Below are 12405 nucleotides of genomic sequence, written 5' to 3' on the forward strand. Positions count from 1 at the left end.
TTCCACTCTACTCTGCACTGATTAGTCCTCAATTGGAGTATTGTGTCCAGTGATGCACACTACATTTCAAGAAAAAATGTGGAGAAATTGGAGAAGGTCCAGAGAAGAGCAACAAAAATGATTATAGGTCTAGAAAACATGAGGTATGAGGCAAGGTTAAATGAATTGGGCTTATTTAGTTTGGAAACGAGAAGACTGGGGGTATGTCTACACTTCCACCCTAGTTCGAACTAGGGTGGTAATGTAGTCAACCAGAGTTGCAAATGAAGCCCGGGATTTGAATTTCCCAGGCTTCATTTGCATGTTGCCGGGCGCCGCCATTTTTAAATGTCCGCTAGTTTGGACTCCGTGCCCCGCGGCTACATGTGGCACGAACTAGGTAGTTCTACGAGGAGTAATGGTAGTTCGGAATAGGAAGCCTAGTCAAATCCCGGGCTTCATTTGCAACTCCGGTTGACTACATTACCACCCTAGTTCGAACTAGGGTGGTAGTATAGACATACCCTGAGAGGGGACATAATAGCTGTTTTCAGGTATCTAAAAGTATGTCACAGGGAGAAGGGTGAAAAATTGTTCTCCTTGGCCTCTGATGACAGGACAAGAAACAAGGGGCTTAAAATGCAGCAAGGGAGATTTAGGTTGGACATTAGTAAAAGTTTCCTAGCTGTCAGGGTGTTTGAGTGAGGTTGTGGAATCTCTATCACTGGAGATATTTAAGAGCAGGTTAGGCAGACATCTATCAGGGATGATATAGCCTGTGACTGGTCCTGCCATGATGGCATGGGACTAGACTTGATGACCTTTTGAGGTCCCTTCTAGTTCGACTATTCTATGATTCTATAAGACATCTCAGACTGTTTCATCTCTCAGCACTGCTTCTGGATTCCCAGGTATCAGGCTGCACTTGCTCTATTTATGACTTCAGTCCACTTGCTCACATGCACAAATTAAAGAACACTTCAAATCTCTGCTCTGCTGTGTAAGCCCCTGCTGGTACTGTCTGCACCTGTAGACAGTGCTAAAGAGATATTGGTAAGCAGCTGAGTAAGTGAATTATCAAATTCTAAGATACAGCAAGTTTCATAGGATTTTGATGTCCTGTTAACAAGTAGGCAAAACTAGAGAAAAGTGGTTTAAAGAATTTTTTTGTTCTTTGGATACAGGTGGCAATAAAAATAATTGACAAATCTCAGTTGGATGCTGTGAACTTGGAGAAGATCTATCGAGAAGTGCAGATAATGAAAATGCTTGACCACCCGCACATAATAAAACTCTATCAGGTACAGTTGCCAATTCTCTTGCCTATTTCCTCCCTTGTGTGTTGTTATGCGTTCTACATTGGTGACATTTTATGGGCTGCTGGTCTTTGTACGCATTCAGCTGGTATGTGGCTGAGTTATTTCGGATGTGTTTTTAATCTTTGCATGCACAGCATATTGGCCTAATTCATTTGGTTAGTTCGCATTCATGTCTTCCTTACGCAGAAGAACTCCATATAGGTGCCTGAAATCTAATTTTTAAAAAAACTGGGTGATTTAGTTTTGGTGAGAGATGCTAGACTGAAGTACCTGGAAATTTTGACCTATTTAGAGCAGGTACAATATAAGCAGCATCAGTCAAGCTTTGTTCACATTACTTTGCCTATGTGCCTGTAGCGTAAAAAAGACCTAAATCATAAGCCCATGAATCAGAGGAGCTAAGCCTACTGCAGCTCTGCCTTTCAAATGTAGTAAGAGCCGCCTGGTTCTTACTACATTTAAAAAGCAGAGGCACAGCGGGGAACCAGGCATGAGCCAGGATAGCTGAGTTCTGGCTCATGCCCGGTCCTCTGGTGCACCTCTGCCCTCCGCTGTTCCCCTGTGGAGACGGTGATAGAGGCAGCAGGGGGGAGAGAAGTGACTAGTCGAGTAGTGACTCAACTACCCAATAAGTCTAGGTTTATGGGATAGTTGGCTACTTGACTAGTTGCTTTCAACCCTATAATTGTGAACAGCATTTTTGTATCTGCTGCTGATGATTTTCAGTTGATTTATGGGATATGTAATAAAACTGGGTAGACTTGGAATTAAAGGTGAAATTGCCCTTTACTTATCTTGTATTCTGCTAATTTTCAAGGCATTCAATGGTTAGTCCTTCTGATCTAGTCAGGCATGCCACACACTGATGCTGATCAAAATCTGTATGAAATTATTAATGACTTGTAATGCCAGCTTGTCTCATTGGCATCCAGATATTTTCTACTCTGGGTAAGGGCAACACTAGAAGTATTGGCAAGAGGTGAACTCAAAAGTGGAGGCCAATGCAGGTAGAGAAATTCTACTTACCTTATCTTCTCCACAGCAACCCAAAAGCTGGAGAAAGCTCTGGGATAGAGGGGGACTAGCAAGAGAATGGGTCTTCCAGCTTATCAGACACTTATAGCTAAAGGCTGATGTGAAATCTGGATCCCCCAGGGGTAGCACATTGTGAAAGGAGTCTCAGCACCCTCTTCTTCCCTTGTGGTGTTTGGAGGGGTTGGCTTCTCACCAGGTATTGCCTCTGAATAGTATGTGCAAGTGATGGGGGCATCTTCTCACAGGTTATTTACTAGGTTTAGTCCTCTGGCTCTCAAGAATATAACATTTCTACAGATGCATGGGCGAGACTTCAGGAAGTGGGTGAGAGGGAGGGGAAATTATGAAGACAGGTTCAAGAAGAGAAATACAGTACAGAGCATTTTGGTGTACTAGCATCATGGACTACTAGTAGATAAGTCCCCACTTGGAGGCAAGATTCCTTCATTGTACTGGTCCTGGGGCTATGTAGCTACACACTGCCCTTTGCACAGGTCAGGTTGTAAAAGCACAATGTAATTTTTAGTCTTTGGGCCAATATGGTAACTTTTTTTAAGCCTCATATTTTCAGTACAAATGCTTTGACTATGTAGAGAGCTAGCATATAGCGTGTCTCCGTCAGTATATGATCCCAGTGTCTGAGTGTGCAAGAATGGCATTTCAACAGTTGAATTGAGCTGTTCTATGGTAGCTCAAATTTCTTTGTCTAGTATGTGTCCATGTCACTTACAGTCTAGGTACCCACCTGTGCCACATGCATCAGAGCATAACCTTTAGGGAGTGGTTTCCATTGGGTCACAGGTGTGTTGTGCATGTCCTCATGCATGCTGTCAGTCTAAAATAACAGAGTGGCTGCAACCCTCAGTTTCTTCTTACTGCCCATGGCAGAGACCGAACAAATAGTGTCCAATCCCTTCTTTTTAGCAGAATTTTCTCTTATAAATGAGTTCATAATTCTTTAAAATTTTCTCTATTAACATACACCACCCTGCTGAAATAATTTAATGTACTTTTTTCCCAGTATCCAGACCTAAACTGGCTAAATCAAAACGTTAGCCTTCAAACTGTGGCAGTTCTATGACATTTACAGATGGCCACAGCGTCTGTGTTTGTCATCTTGGGGAGAACCATGTATTAGACTCCTGCTTGGTATGCCATTCCTTTTCCACTTCAGCAGTTAAGTCTGGAGACTCTCAGATGAATTTCTATTAACTCAGACATCAATGAAAGAGACTTCAGAAGCTGAAGAGTGAAATTTGACATTCAAGATCGATCTGGTCTTTAAGTTGAAGACAGCCAGTGGCCCTGCAAGCTGGCATGCAACATTCAAGTTCAGAACTGGCAAAAATCTACAACACATCTGGCAAGGATCAGGAACCACTGAAAACTATCTTGGTGCCAATTTACCAGCCCTCCATTGAGAACCAAGGCAAGTGAGATCTGTACACTTGGATAGACACTGCTGACTTCACTTATCTCCCTCATCCCACAAGGAGAGACCCTCACTCTCCTCTCAGCAGCAGAGTGCTAAGCTTGTTCATTCAATAGGGGCAAGTGATGACATGACATTTGGCGCTGATATACATCTCCAAACTCACAATATCAAAGTCAGAGCAAAGATCAGCACTGCCTCTGAGAAATTTCTGGCTTTTCTATACCTTGTCAAGACTATTCAGCAGCTTTTTTAAAAGATGGTGTCAAGGCTATTCCCTGCTTTGTCACTTAGGGTATGTCTACACTACAGCGCTATTTCGAATTATCTTAATAGTTAATTAAGTTAAATAGTTAATTTGAATTAAGCTAATTCGAATGAACACATCTACACACAAAATCTATTTCGAAATAGCGTTTTGCTGTTTCGAAATAGCTCATCCACACTGAGTGGACCCTGAACCGAAGTTAAGGCTGGCCGGAACCAGTGCTGGCAGGGCATCAGGTTAGGACGTAGTTTGTGGGGCTGCTGCCTGAAGCTAACTGAGCTCTGTGCTTAAAGGGACCCTACCCCCACTCCGGACAGACAGTTCTCAGGGTTCCCCGCTTGCTTGTCTACCTCGATGAGGGACAGCAAAGCAGTCCTGTCATGGAGTGCCCTGAGTGCCCGTACTCAGGACACCACAGCACTCGGCCACATAGAGCCAGAGCTGCCCCTGGACACACCGGTGTGTCTCATAGGGTTGTTGCCATCAGCCCAGCTATACTTGCTGCAGGCTGCCATCTGGAGGTCTATCGGGGGGCTGTCAGGATTCAGGAGACCCTGCGGGAGACCCCGAGGAGCCACCGGGGGCTCTTGCCCCATTCCTCCCTCACATCCTTCCACTTACCCCTCCCTAGCCCCTCTTCCTGATGTCAAATAAAAGACACATGTTCAAAAATAGAAATTGGGTTTATTGAACAAAATGGGGGGGGGGGGGTGGATGTACCTCTGGGGAGACTGGGATAAGGAGGTCGGAGAGGGGAAGAGAGGGAGTAGGAGAGGGGAGGGGGAAACCTGGGAGGAGGGAGCTGGAAGGGGGAAGCAAGGAGAAGAAGGGGGAGGGGAAGCTCAGGGCCCAACGTTGGGGGGTCTCGCCAGACCAATTTGATTTTCATGCAAACCTGCTCCTGGGTTCACATGTGGCCTTTGGTGGCCAGACTGGCAGCTATCCTGCCATAGATGGCTGCATTCCCTCCGTCTAGTGTGGAGATCATGGCCATTGGGGGCATCCCCCCCAAACCTGAATAAGGTCCATGATCTCTACCCTGGACCAGGAAGGCGCCCGCCTTCTCCAGCCCCTGTCAGGCTCTTGGGAGCTGGCAGACTGCTCTTGGGGAACAGAGGAGGGCTGGCTGCCAGTGGCTTGCTGGCTCATGTTTTGGGGCCACTGGGTAAGGGGCCCCAGTGGCCACTGCTGGCTCTGGGTTGGCTGGCTTGGAGCTGGCACAGGCACTGTGGCCAGGGTCTACCCCATTAATGTCCCCGGGGCTAGGGGAGAGGAGAGTAAGTTTTCCTGGCTGTGCCCAGAGTGGCCACCAGGGCTCCCTGGGAAGGGCTGGAGGCCCCCTATTTTAAATTAAGTGTCTACACAGCACTTAATTTGAAATAGCTATTTTGAATTTGGCGTTACCCCTCATAGAATGAGGTTTACCAAATTCGAATTAAGCGCTCCGCTTTTTTGAATTAATTTCGAAATAGCGGTTTGCATGTATCGACGCTATTTGTATAGACGGCTGTTATTTCGAATTAATTTTGCAGTGTAGACATACCCTTAAGAGTGCAGAAGGCCCACAAGAGACTAAAATTCCCTGCCACTAACTTCTTGTGTTAAAACTCGTAAGGTCACAGATTCCCTGGCCTTGGATTGGTATTGCTGCCACCCCCAAATGCGAAAACTACTTTGAAATCCCAGGAAGGTATATATAGGAATTTCTTTTTGTCGGGGTATCCTCAATCTTTTTAAACCCTCCATCTTGAGAGAGCTTGAAAACAGTAATTTCTCTTAGCAGTTTGACTTTGCTTCTTAGGAATATGCGTGCAGAATCGTCTGGTTTCTAGGAGAAAACTCTTGAAAGTCAGGAAGAAGCAGTTGGGAGCTTCTTCTTGTGGGGTCACCCCCAAGCTCTTTAACTCTCCTTTAGGAGAGAGCTTGAAAACAAACTGTAATCTGAGGCTTACTGGTTAAGGTGCTGGAGCAGCCCTTGCTTGCGGGGCACCCTGGCCCATATCAGATGGGCTGCTCTGGCATCCTGGCTGGTGCAGCCTCTGCCTGTAGTGGGGGGAGTAAGGGGATATATACAGGGGCTGTCCTGGCCAGGCTGGAGCAGCCCCTGCCTGTGGTGGAGTTGGTTGGGGGTCTTCCAGCCTGGCATTGGGTGGGGAGGCTGCTCCAGCTTGGCAGGAGAGGTCCCCCCACTCACTCCCCTTTTAATTGGTTAACTGGTTAAACAGTATATTTAACTGCTTAGCTAATTCAACAGGATTTTACATCTCTATTGGTTTTACTGGAAGAAGTTGCAGAGTTGCATCATAAGTTGTTGGACATCCTCCAAACTTCAGCCTCTTCCAAGATGGCTCCGTCCCTTAAACAAGGCTCTCCTGTACCCAGCCAAGACCATCTGGCAGACCCCAGCAATAATTTGAGAATGGAACTTTTTATTTTCTATCCCTTTGCCAAACTTTCTGGTGGTAGAGGCCATGAATAAACTGTCCAGACAACGCTACTCCGGATCCACCCCATCCAACAGGGACTTAAATAGACTGAATCTTTTTGATCATAAAGGTTACTCCTCAGTGACCTTTCGTTTGAGGATCACAAACTATGAAGCATTAATGGACATTCAGTTACTCCAACTATCAAAAATATCTCAGTTTATTGAACGTATTCCAGAAGACAGAAGGGAGCAATTTAAAGCCATAAGATCCAAGGGATACCTTCTAGCCCACACCACATAACAAGCCTCATTAGACTCTGCAGACATAGTGGCATGTTCCATTGCCATGGCCATAGTCATGTAATGAACTTCCTGGCTCTGGCTCTTGGGTTTTCCCAAAGAAACAAAAACTGCCATCGAGGATCCCCATTTAAAGTCCCCAGCTATTTGCAACCAGATTGGGTGAGTCCTTGCACATATTGAAGGACTCCCTGGTGACTCTGAGATCCTTGGTCATGTACACATCTCTACAAAAGAAGAAACAAGTGGACGTACTATTTGGCACAGAGAACAAGAGCTGTGCCCTACACCCATCCTATAGTCTATAGGGCTAGTCTGCTTGCTTGCCTATTTGATAATTTGTTCTCTTATAGGTTATTGTTTTGTCATAGATGCATCAATTTGCATTAGAATATTTTGGTTGTCTGTATTGGAGTATTATAGCTATAACACAAGGAACCTACAGGTCACATCCTCTATGTTAAGCTAAGGCAAGTGATCATACACATGTGAGGGATGTAAAAGAGTAGTGGAGCGGTCAACTACTCGCATCCCCCAACCCTTACTGCCTCTGTATTAGAGGCAGCAAGTGGGGAGGGAAGCAGGAGCTGGCGCTGTGGGGAGACAGCTTGAAAGCCAGTTTCCCCCAGCACCATCTCCGCAGTGCCGTTTGCTCTCACTACCCCTGCACTGCTATCTCTATCAGAGGTAGCAGTGCAGGGGGACCAGGAGAGGCTGCTCTGGCAGCAGCTCCTATCCATGGCGGCTGGAGCTGGCCCCAGACAGGGGCTGCTGCCAGAGCAGCCTCTGCTCACGGCGGCCGGGGCTGGCTGCAAATAGAGGCTTCTGAACTTGGCTTGAGCTGGAACTGAACAAGCCCAGCTCGTGCCAGCTCCAGGAGCTACCTCTGCTGCTACTCTGCAGTTTAAATGTAGCAGGAGCCGAGCTGCCTGCATGCCCAGCTCTTACTACATTTAAAATGCAGAACTGCAGCAGGGATAGCTCCTTCTGAGCACCTTCCCTTATTGACTAATTGTGTAGTTGATACAAATTGCATTTACTACACAATTACACAATTACCAACCTCTTAACATCTTTAACACGTTTGAGACTTTACTCTAGATATATGATGTATGCTCCAGCGCATCATCACCTGTGTTTGTGACCTTTAACATTGATAAGTGGGCAAATTAAAGCAAATATATAGTTAAGGCCAACCAAGTTTATGGCCTTTTTCAGACTTAACAGGTACACCACAAAGAATATGGAAACAGCTGGTTAGGATAGAAATATCAGAGATGAGGATGAACTAATAGTCACTAATTGTTAAAAATGTTATAATATTCACAGACCTAGCCTATAGAGCGAGTGTACCCTGATGTTTTTGTGGGTGATGAAAAGTTTGGACATAGAAAGAAGGCTCATAGGCCTTATAAGAGGGGCAACCCACTGTGTTGGATAGGTGCAGTTCATTCATTGTTAGTGTGTCATTATTAGTTCTTAATTTTTAACTTCACATGTAAACTAGCTTCTATAGTCTTTCTGTAGCATTTACCTCTCACTCAAAACTGGAATTTCACTTCTGTTGTTTTTATTACCTTTTTCATTTTTTTTTCATACTAACATAATGCTATGGTGTTTCATGTTATTGGTATTGCAGGATAAGATTTTGATCTGAAAGTAAATAATTATATATTACAGAATCTAAATTTTGGCCCTAAATTCCTGGTCAGCAATATTTTTAGTAAATTTAGGCCAACTTATTTCATGGATGACGCTTCATATGTTTTTGTACTTGAAATATCATGTAAGAAATATATTTAACTCAATTTGCAGATACCAAAAAAGAAGACAAAAGAAAAAAAATCCTTTGCATTCATATTGAGAACATGATCCAGTAGCCTTGTGTAGGCCATGGGATTGCTCACATAAAGGATCAACCCTTTGGTGACAGAATTATTCCGCTGAATAAATACAAAAGGCTTGATTTAGCTAAATCTTGTTTTGCTTTAATTTCATGTTAGGGGAAATAGTCTGGCACTTCCTTTTAAATCAGCTTGTGATTCATAGAATAGAGGCAAATGTTAGGGGATAAAATTAGTAGCTGGCATAAGCAAGATTCACCACAATTTCCTAAATGAATGGCAAAAAAGAAAAATGAGGGAGAGGGAGGAGTGGAAAGCAGTTAAATTAGGGACTGGAAGGAAGCAAGGACAATCACAGACAAAGGTACTGCAACTTTTAATTTTATGTTTGCCTCCTAGATATGGTTGTCTTTGGCACGTTAGAAATACATTTGGTAGATAGGTAAGTAGATAAAATTAACAGTAGCATGTCAAAAACATGGAGTCTTTCTAATCTATCTACATATAATATGCGAAATGGGGACCAAATCCATGGCTTTCTAGTGTAGAAAATATTGAAGTTCTCTGCATCTTCTAGATGCTGGATTAAAATCCAACCAACTGTTACATACTGTTTTTCAAAAAAGAAAACTTCAGGCAAAGGCACTATATAGAATTAAATAAGGACCCAGATATGGTTGGACTTTCTGAAGATCAGCCATTGTGCTCTTTCTGGAGAGCTGGATCAGATCTCTTGGGTAATTTATGTTGGTTTTATCATTTTTCTATTAAAGGTAAATGAGAGACAAGGTGGGTGACAATGTCTTTTACTGGACAAATTTTTGGTTGGTGAAAGAGAAGCTTTTGAGCTACACAGAGCACGTCTTCAGATGTTACCTCACCCACCTTGTCTCTTGAATATTCTGGAACCATCACAGCTACAACAACATGTTAAACAAAGATATATATTTAAAACCTACAAAGAAAAGCATATTTCTTCAAAAACAGTTGTTTGCTAGAATCTGTTGAAATTATTTCAAGGTTGTAAATAAATAAAAAGCAAGAACATCATAATTAAAGGAGGCTCTACTCACAACTTACTCAGGTTGGTCTGTTTAACAAATTACAGTGCTCAGGTTTGTTAAAATAGTTGAGGCCCAAATTGACTGCTGCTCAAATTGTTATAACCTGCTGAAGAGAAAAATCCTAAATGACTATTTTTATTTTAAATGACAGGTTTACAGTCTGTCTTTGGTTCAGCTACTTGTGTAATGAGCTCCTGAGAGACAGTTTAAAAGACTGAGCTAGGGTGATGCTTAAGAAGAAAAACTGCAGTGTAGTAAAGGAAGTTTCCCCTTTGGGGACAGATTTCTTGGCAAGTTCGTGTCCTGACTTCTCAGGTGGAATCCTCTTGTTAGGAACAGCAAAGAACTTTCAATGACAAATTTAGAGATGTAGATTTTTGCCCAGTATTTCCAAATTGAGAGCAGGCTATTACTGTGAAAAAGCTTGCTCAGACAGCAGCAGGGCTATTGATGGCTCAGAAAAGAAATTTCAAGTTGTCTGTAGCATTTCCAGAAAAGTGAAAATAGGAATATGATGGTTCTATTACTGTACTGCACAGTTGCAGTATGGTATCAGTGGAATCTTATGCTTTATTGGAATAGCCAATCTTTGCCACGTGCATTTCATTGTTTCTTTCTACTGTGACAACTGAGGGCAGCAAGGGCTCTAGGCTTCTTCCCTGTTTGCAGATGCTAACTATCCTCCAGCAAGTCAGAAGAGGAGCTCAGTAGAACAGTCATTGAGACATGTTAATTCAAGTGCAGGGTCACCTTCAGGCCAAGTCTGTCCAGTCCCTTAGTATTTGCACTTGTCAGTTTCTCATAGTTTACTATTTAGAGCTAGGGATTTGTCTTCTCCTTATTAGCATGCTTACTGGGATAACCAGTTAATGGACGCCTAGAGCAGCCCCCACCTGCATTGCAGTGTGGTGGTCTTGACGCAGCTTGGCTAGACCTGCCTGTGGTGCAGGAGGCCCACATGAGTCTCCCACCCATAGAGATCTGGTTAAACGTATACCTATTTGGGGCTAAGAATTGAATTTCAGTTGTCATTTAGACTCTGATTTTAGCAAAATACATAAGCATGCCGCTAACCTTCAGCACATGAGTAGCCTTGTTGAAGTCACTCACATGACTAAATTCAAGCAACTGTGTATGTGCTAGCAGGCTTGAGACCTCAAGTGACTTCCTCCGAGGCAGAAATAGCTGGTTGTTTTTTGTTTTTTTCCTTCTTCAACTAAACTAATGTGCAATTTCTCCATCAACAGGTGATGGAGACCAAAAGCATGTTGTACCTTGTGACAGAATATGCCAAAAACGGAGAAATTTTCGGTAAGCAAGAGATTATTTTAATGATAAAATACTGGATTATTTACTTCTGCATGTTGTTATTACAACTAACGTAATCAGTTTTTATAAAATAAAAACGCACCACCAACGTGTGGAACTCGTTTTCAAGGCCACAAGAAAACTGAGTTTAAAAAAAGAACTATGTAAGTTCATAAAGGATCAAACCATCAGTGGCTGTTAGCCAAAATGGTCAGGGGTGCATGCCCATGCTCTGGGTGTCCCAATTGCCAGAAGCTGAGTCTGGACAACTGGGGATGGATCACTTGATAATTGCCTATTCTGTTCATTCCCATTGAAGCATCAGGCATTGTCCACTTTTGGAAGACAGGATACTGAGCTAAGTGGACCAGTGGTCTGATCTAATATGTCCATTCTTTGTAAATTGAAGCCTCGGGGGCATTCTCACATTCTCATTTATTTGCCAAAGAAAAGTTGTGATGCTAATTGAAACGGTTTCCCTCATTTTATGAATTGAAATAACAGAAAAATATTTCTTAAGAATGTAAATGATTAATGTAAAGTTTCACAAAATAATGTTTAGGAAATGTGGTATCCTTCTAGCAGCAGGCCCTCTCGGAGAATGACAGAGTCCGCAGCCGCAGGCCCCCGAGGTTTCGGACTTCTCACCCTAAGGAATATATGAAGATGAACACTTTTAAACATATATTTAACAATTAAGTCATTATACCAATAAGAAGTATATTAAAAATGTAACTTTAATTGTGAGTTTCAATTGCAAGCAAAACTCTTCCTTTTAGGAATGCTTTTCTGGCTTTGTTGTGTGCAAAACTAGTTTATAATTGAAGAAAAATCTAATTTACATGCAGCATCACTGTTAATGTTAAGCATTGCAAACCCATTCAAATGCTCTTGTCCCATTGCAGAACAATGATAGTTCTTTACTTGTTTTAATATGTTGAATGTGCATTCACTTGAAGAGATGGATGCAAGGAGAGTGACAAAAATACGTAACAAAATTGTGATATTAGGAAATACAGTCGACAGGCCGAGATCAAATATTTCTTGAAGCAGTTCTTTTGGCTTGCAATCTTATTTAAAGTTGGTGGAATGTATACATTTTAGGAAGATGATCTTATCACAGAGATCTCTTGAAATTTTGTTGTACCTTTGTTGAAAATGTTCAGTTGCTGAATATAGATATTCATCTCTTAGTTCTCTTTTCTGAATTCCTTTCAGAGTTCAGGTACAAATTTGTCACAGAGACTCACATATAAGACAACATTTGATGGTGTCAATAATAACAAAAAAAAATCATTCATTTGGTAGTGCCTTTCTGCATCAGATTGAGATGTTAGGCTGCGAATGGTGGAAAACTCAGATGAAATGTCAATACCTTGTGCTATTGATTTGGACTCAGTATTGTATCCCATTGATCATCAAAGGATT

The 12405-nt window shown here is 42.7% G+C and overlaps 1 protein-coding gene across 4 annotated transcripts in view; it reads left to right on the plus strand.

Annotated features, from left to right (window-relative positions):
• The window catches only part of SIK2 (salt inducible kinase 2), a 127949-nt gene that overhangs the window by 16404 nt on the left and 99140 nt on the right, over positions 1 to 12405 (plus strand). For 3 of the 4 annotated variants that reach the window (XM_075909426.1, XM_075909423.1, XM_075909424.1), the window contains exons 2-3: positions 1164 to 1280; positions 10917 to 10980. In XM_075909426.1, coding sequence (XP_075765541.1) covers positions 1164 to 1280; positions 10917 to 10980 — 181 coding nt within the window. Of the gene's footprint in view, positions 1 to 1163; positions 1281 to 9004; positions 9048 to 10916; positions 10981 to 12405 lie in introns of those variants that run through there. The other variant, XM_025183679.2, reaches the window with a different exon arrangement.

Source organism: Pelodiscus sinensis, chromosome 26 (genome assembly GCF_049634645.1).
Source record: "Pelodiscus sinensis isolate JC-2024 chromosome 26, ASM4963464v1, whole genome shotgun sequence".
Taxonomy (NCBI): domain Eukaryota; kingdom Metazoa; phylum Chordata; order Testudines; family Trionychidae; genus Pelodiscus; species Pelodiscus sinensis.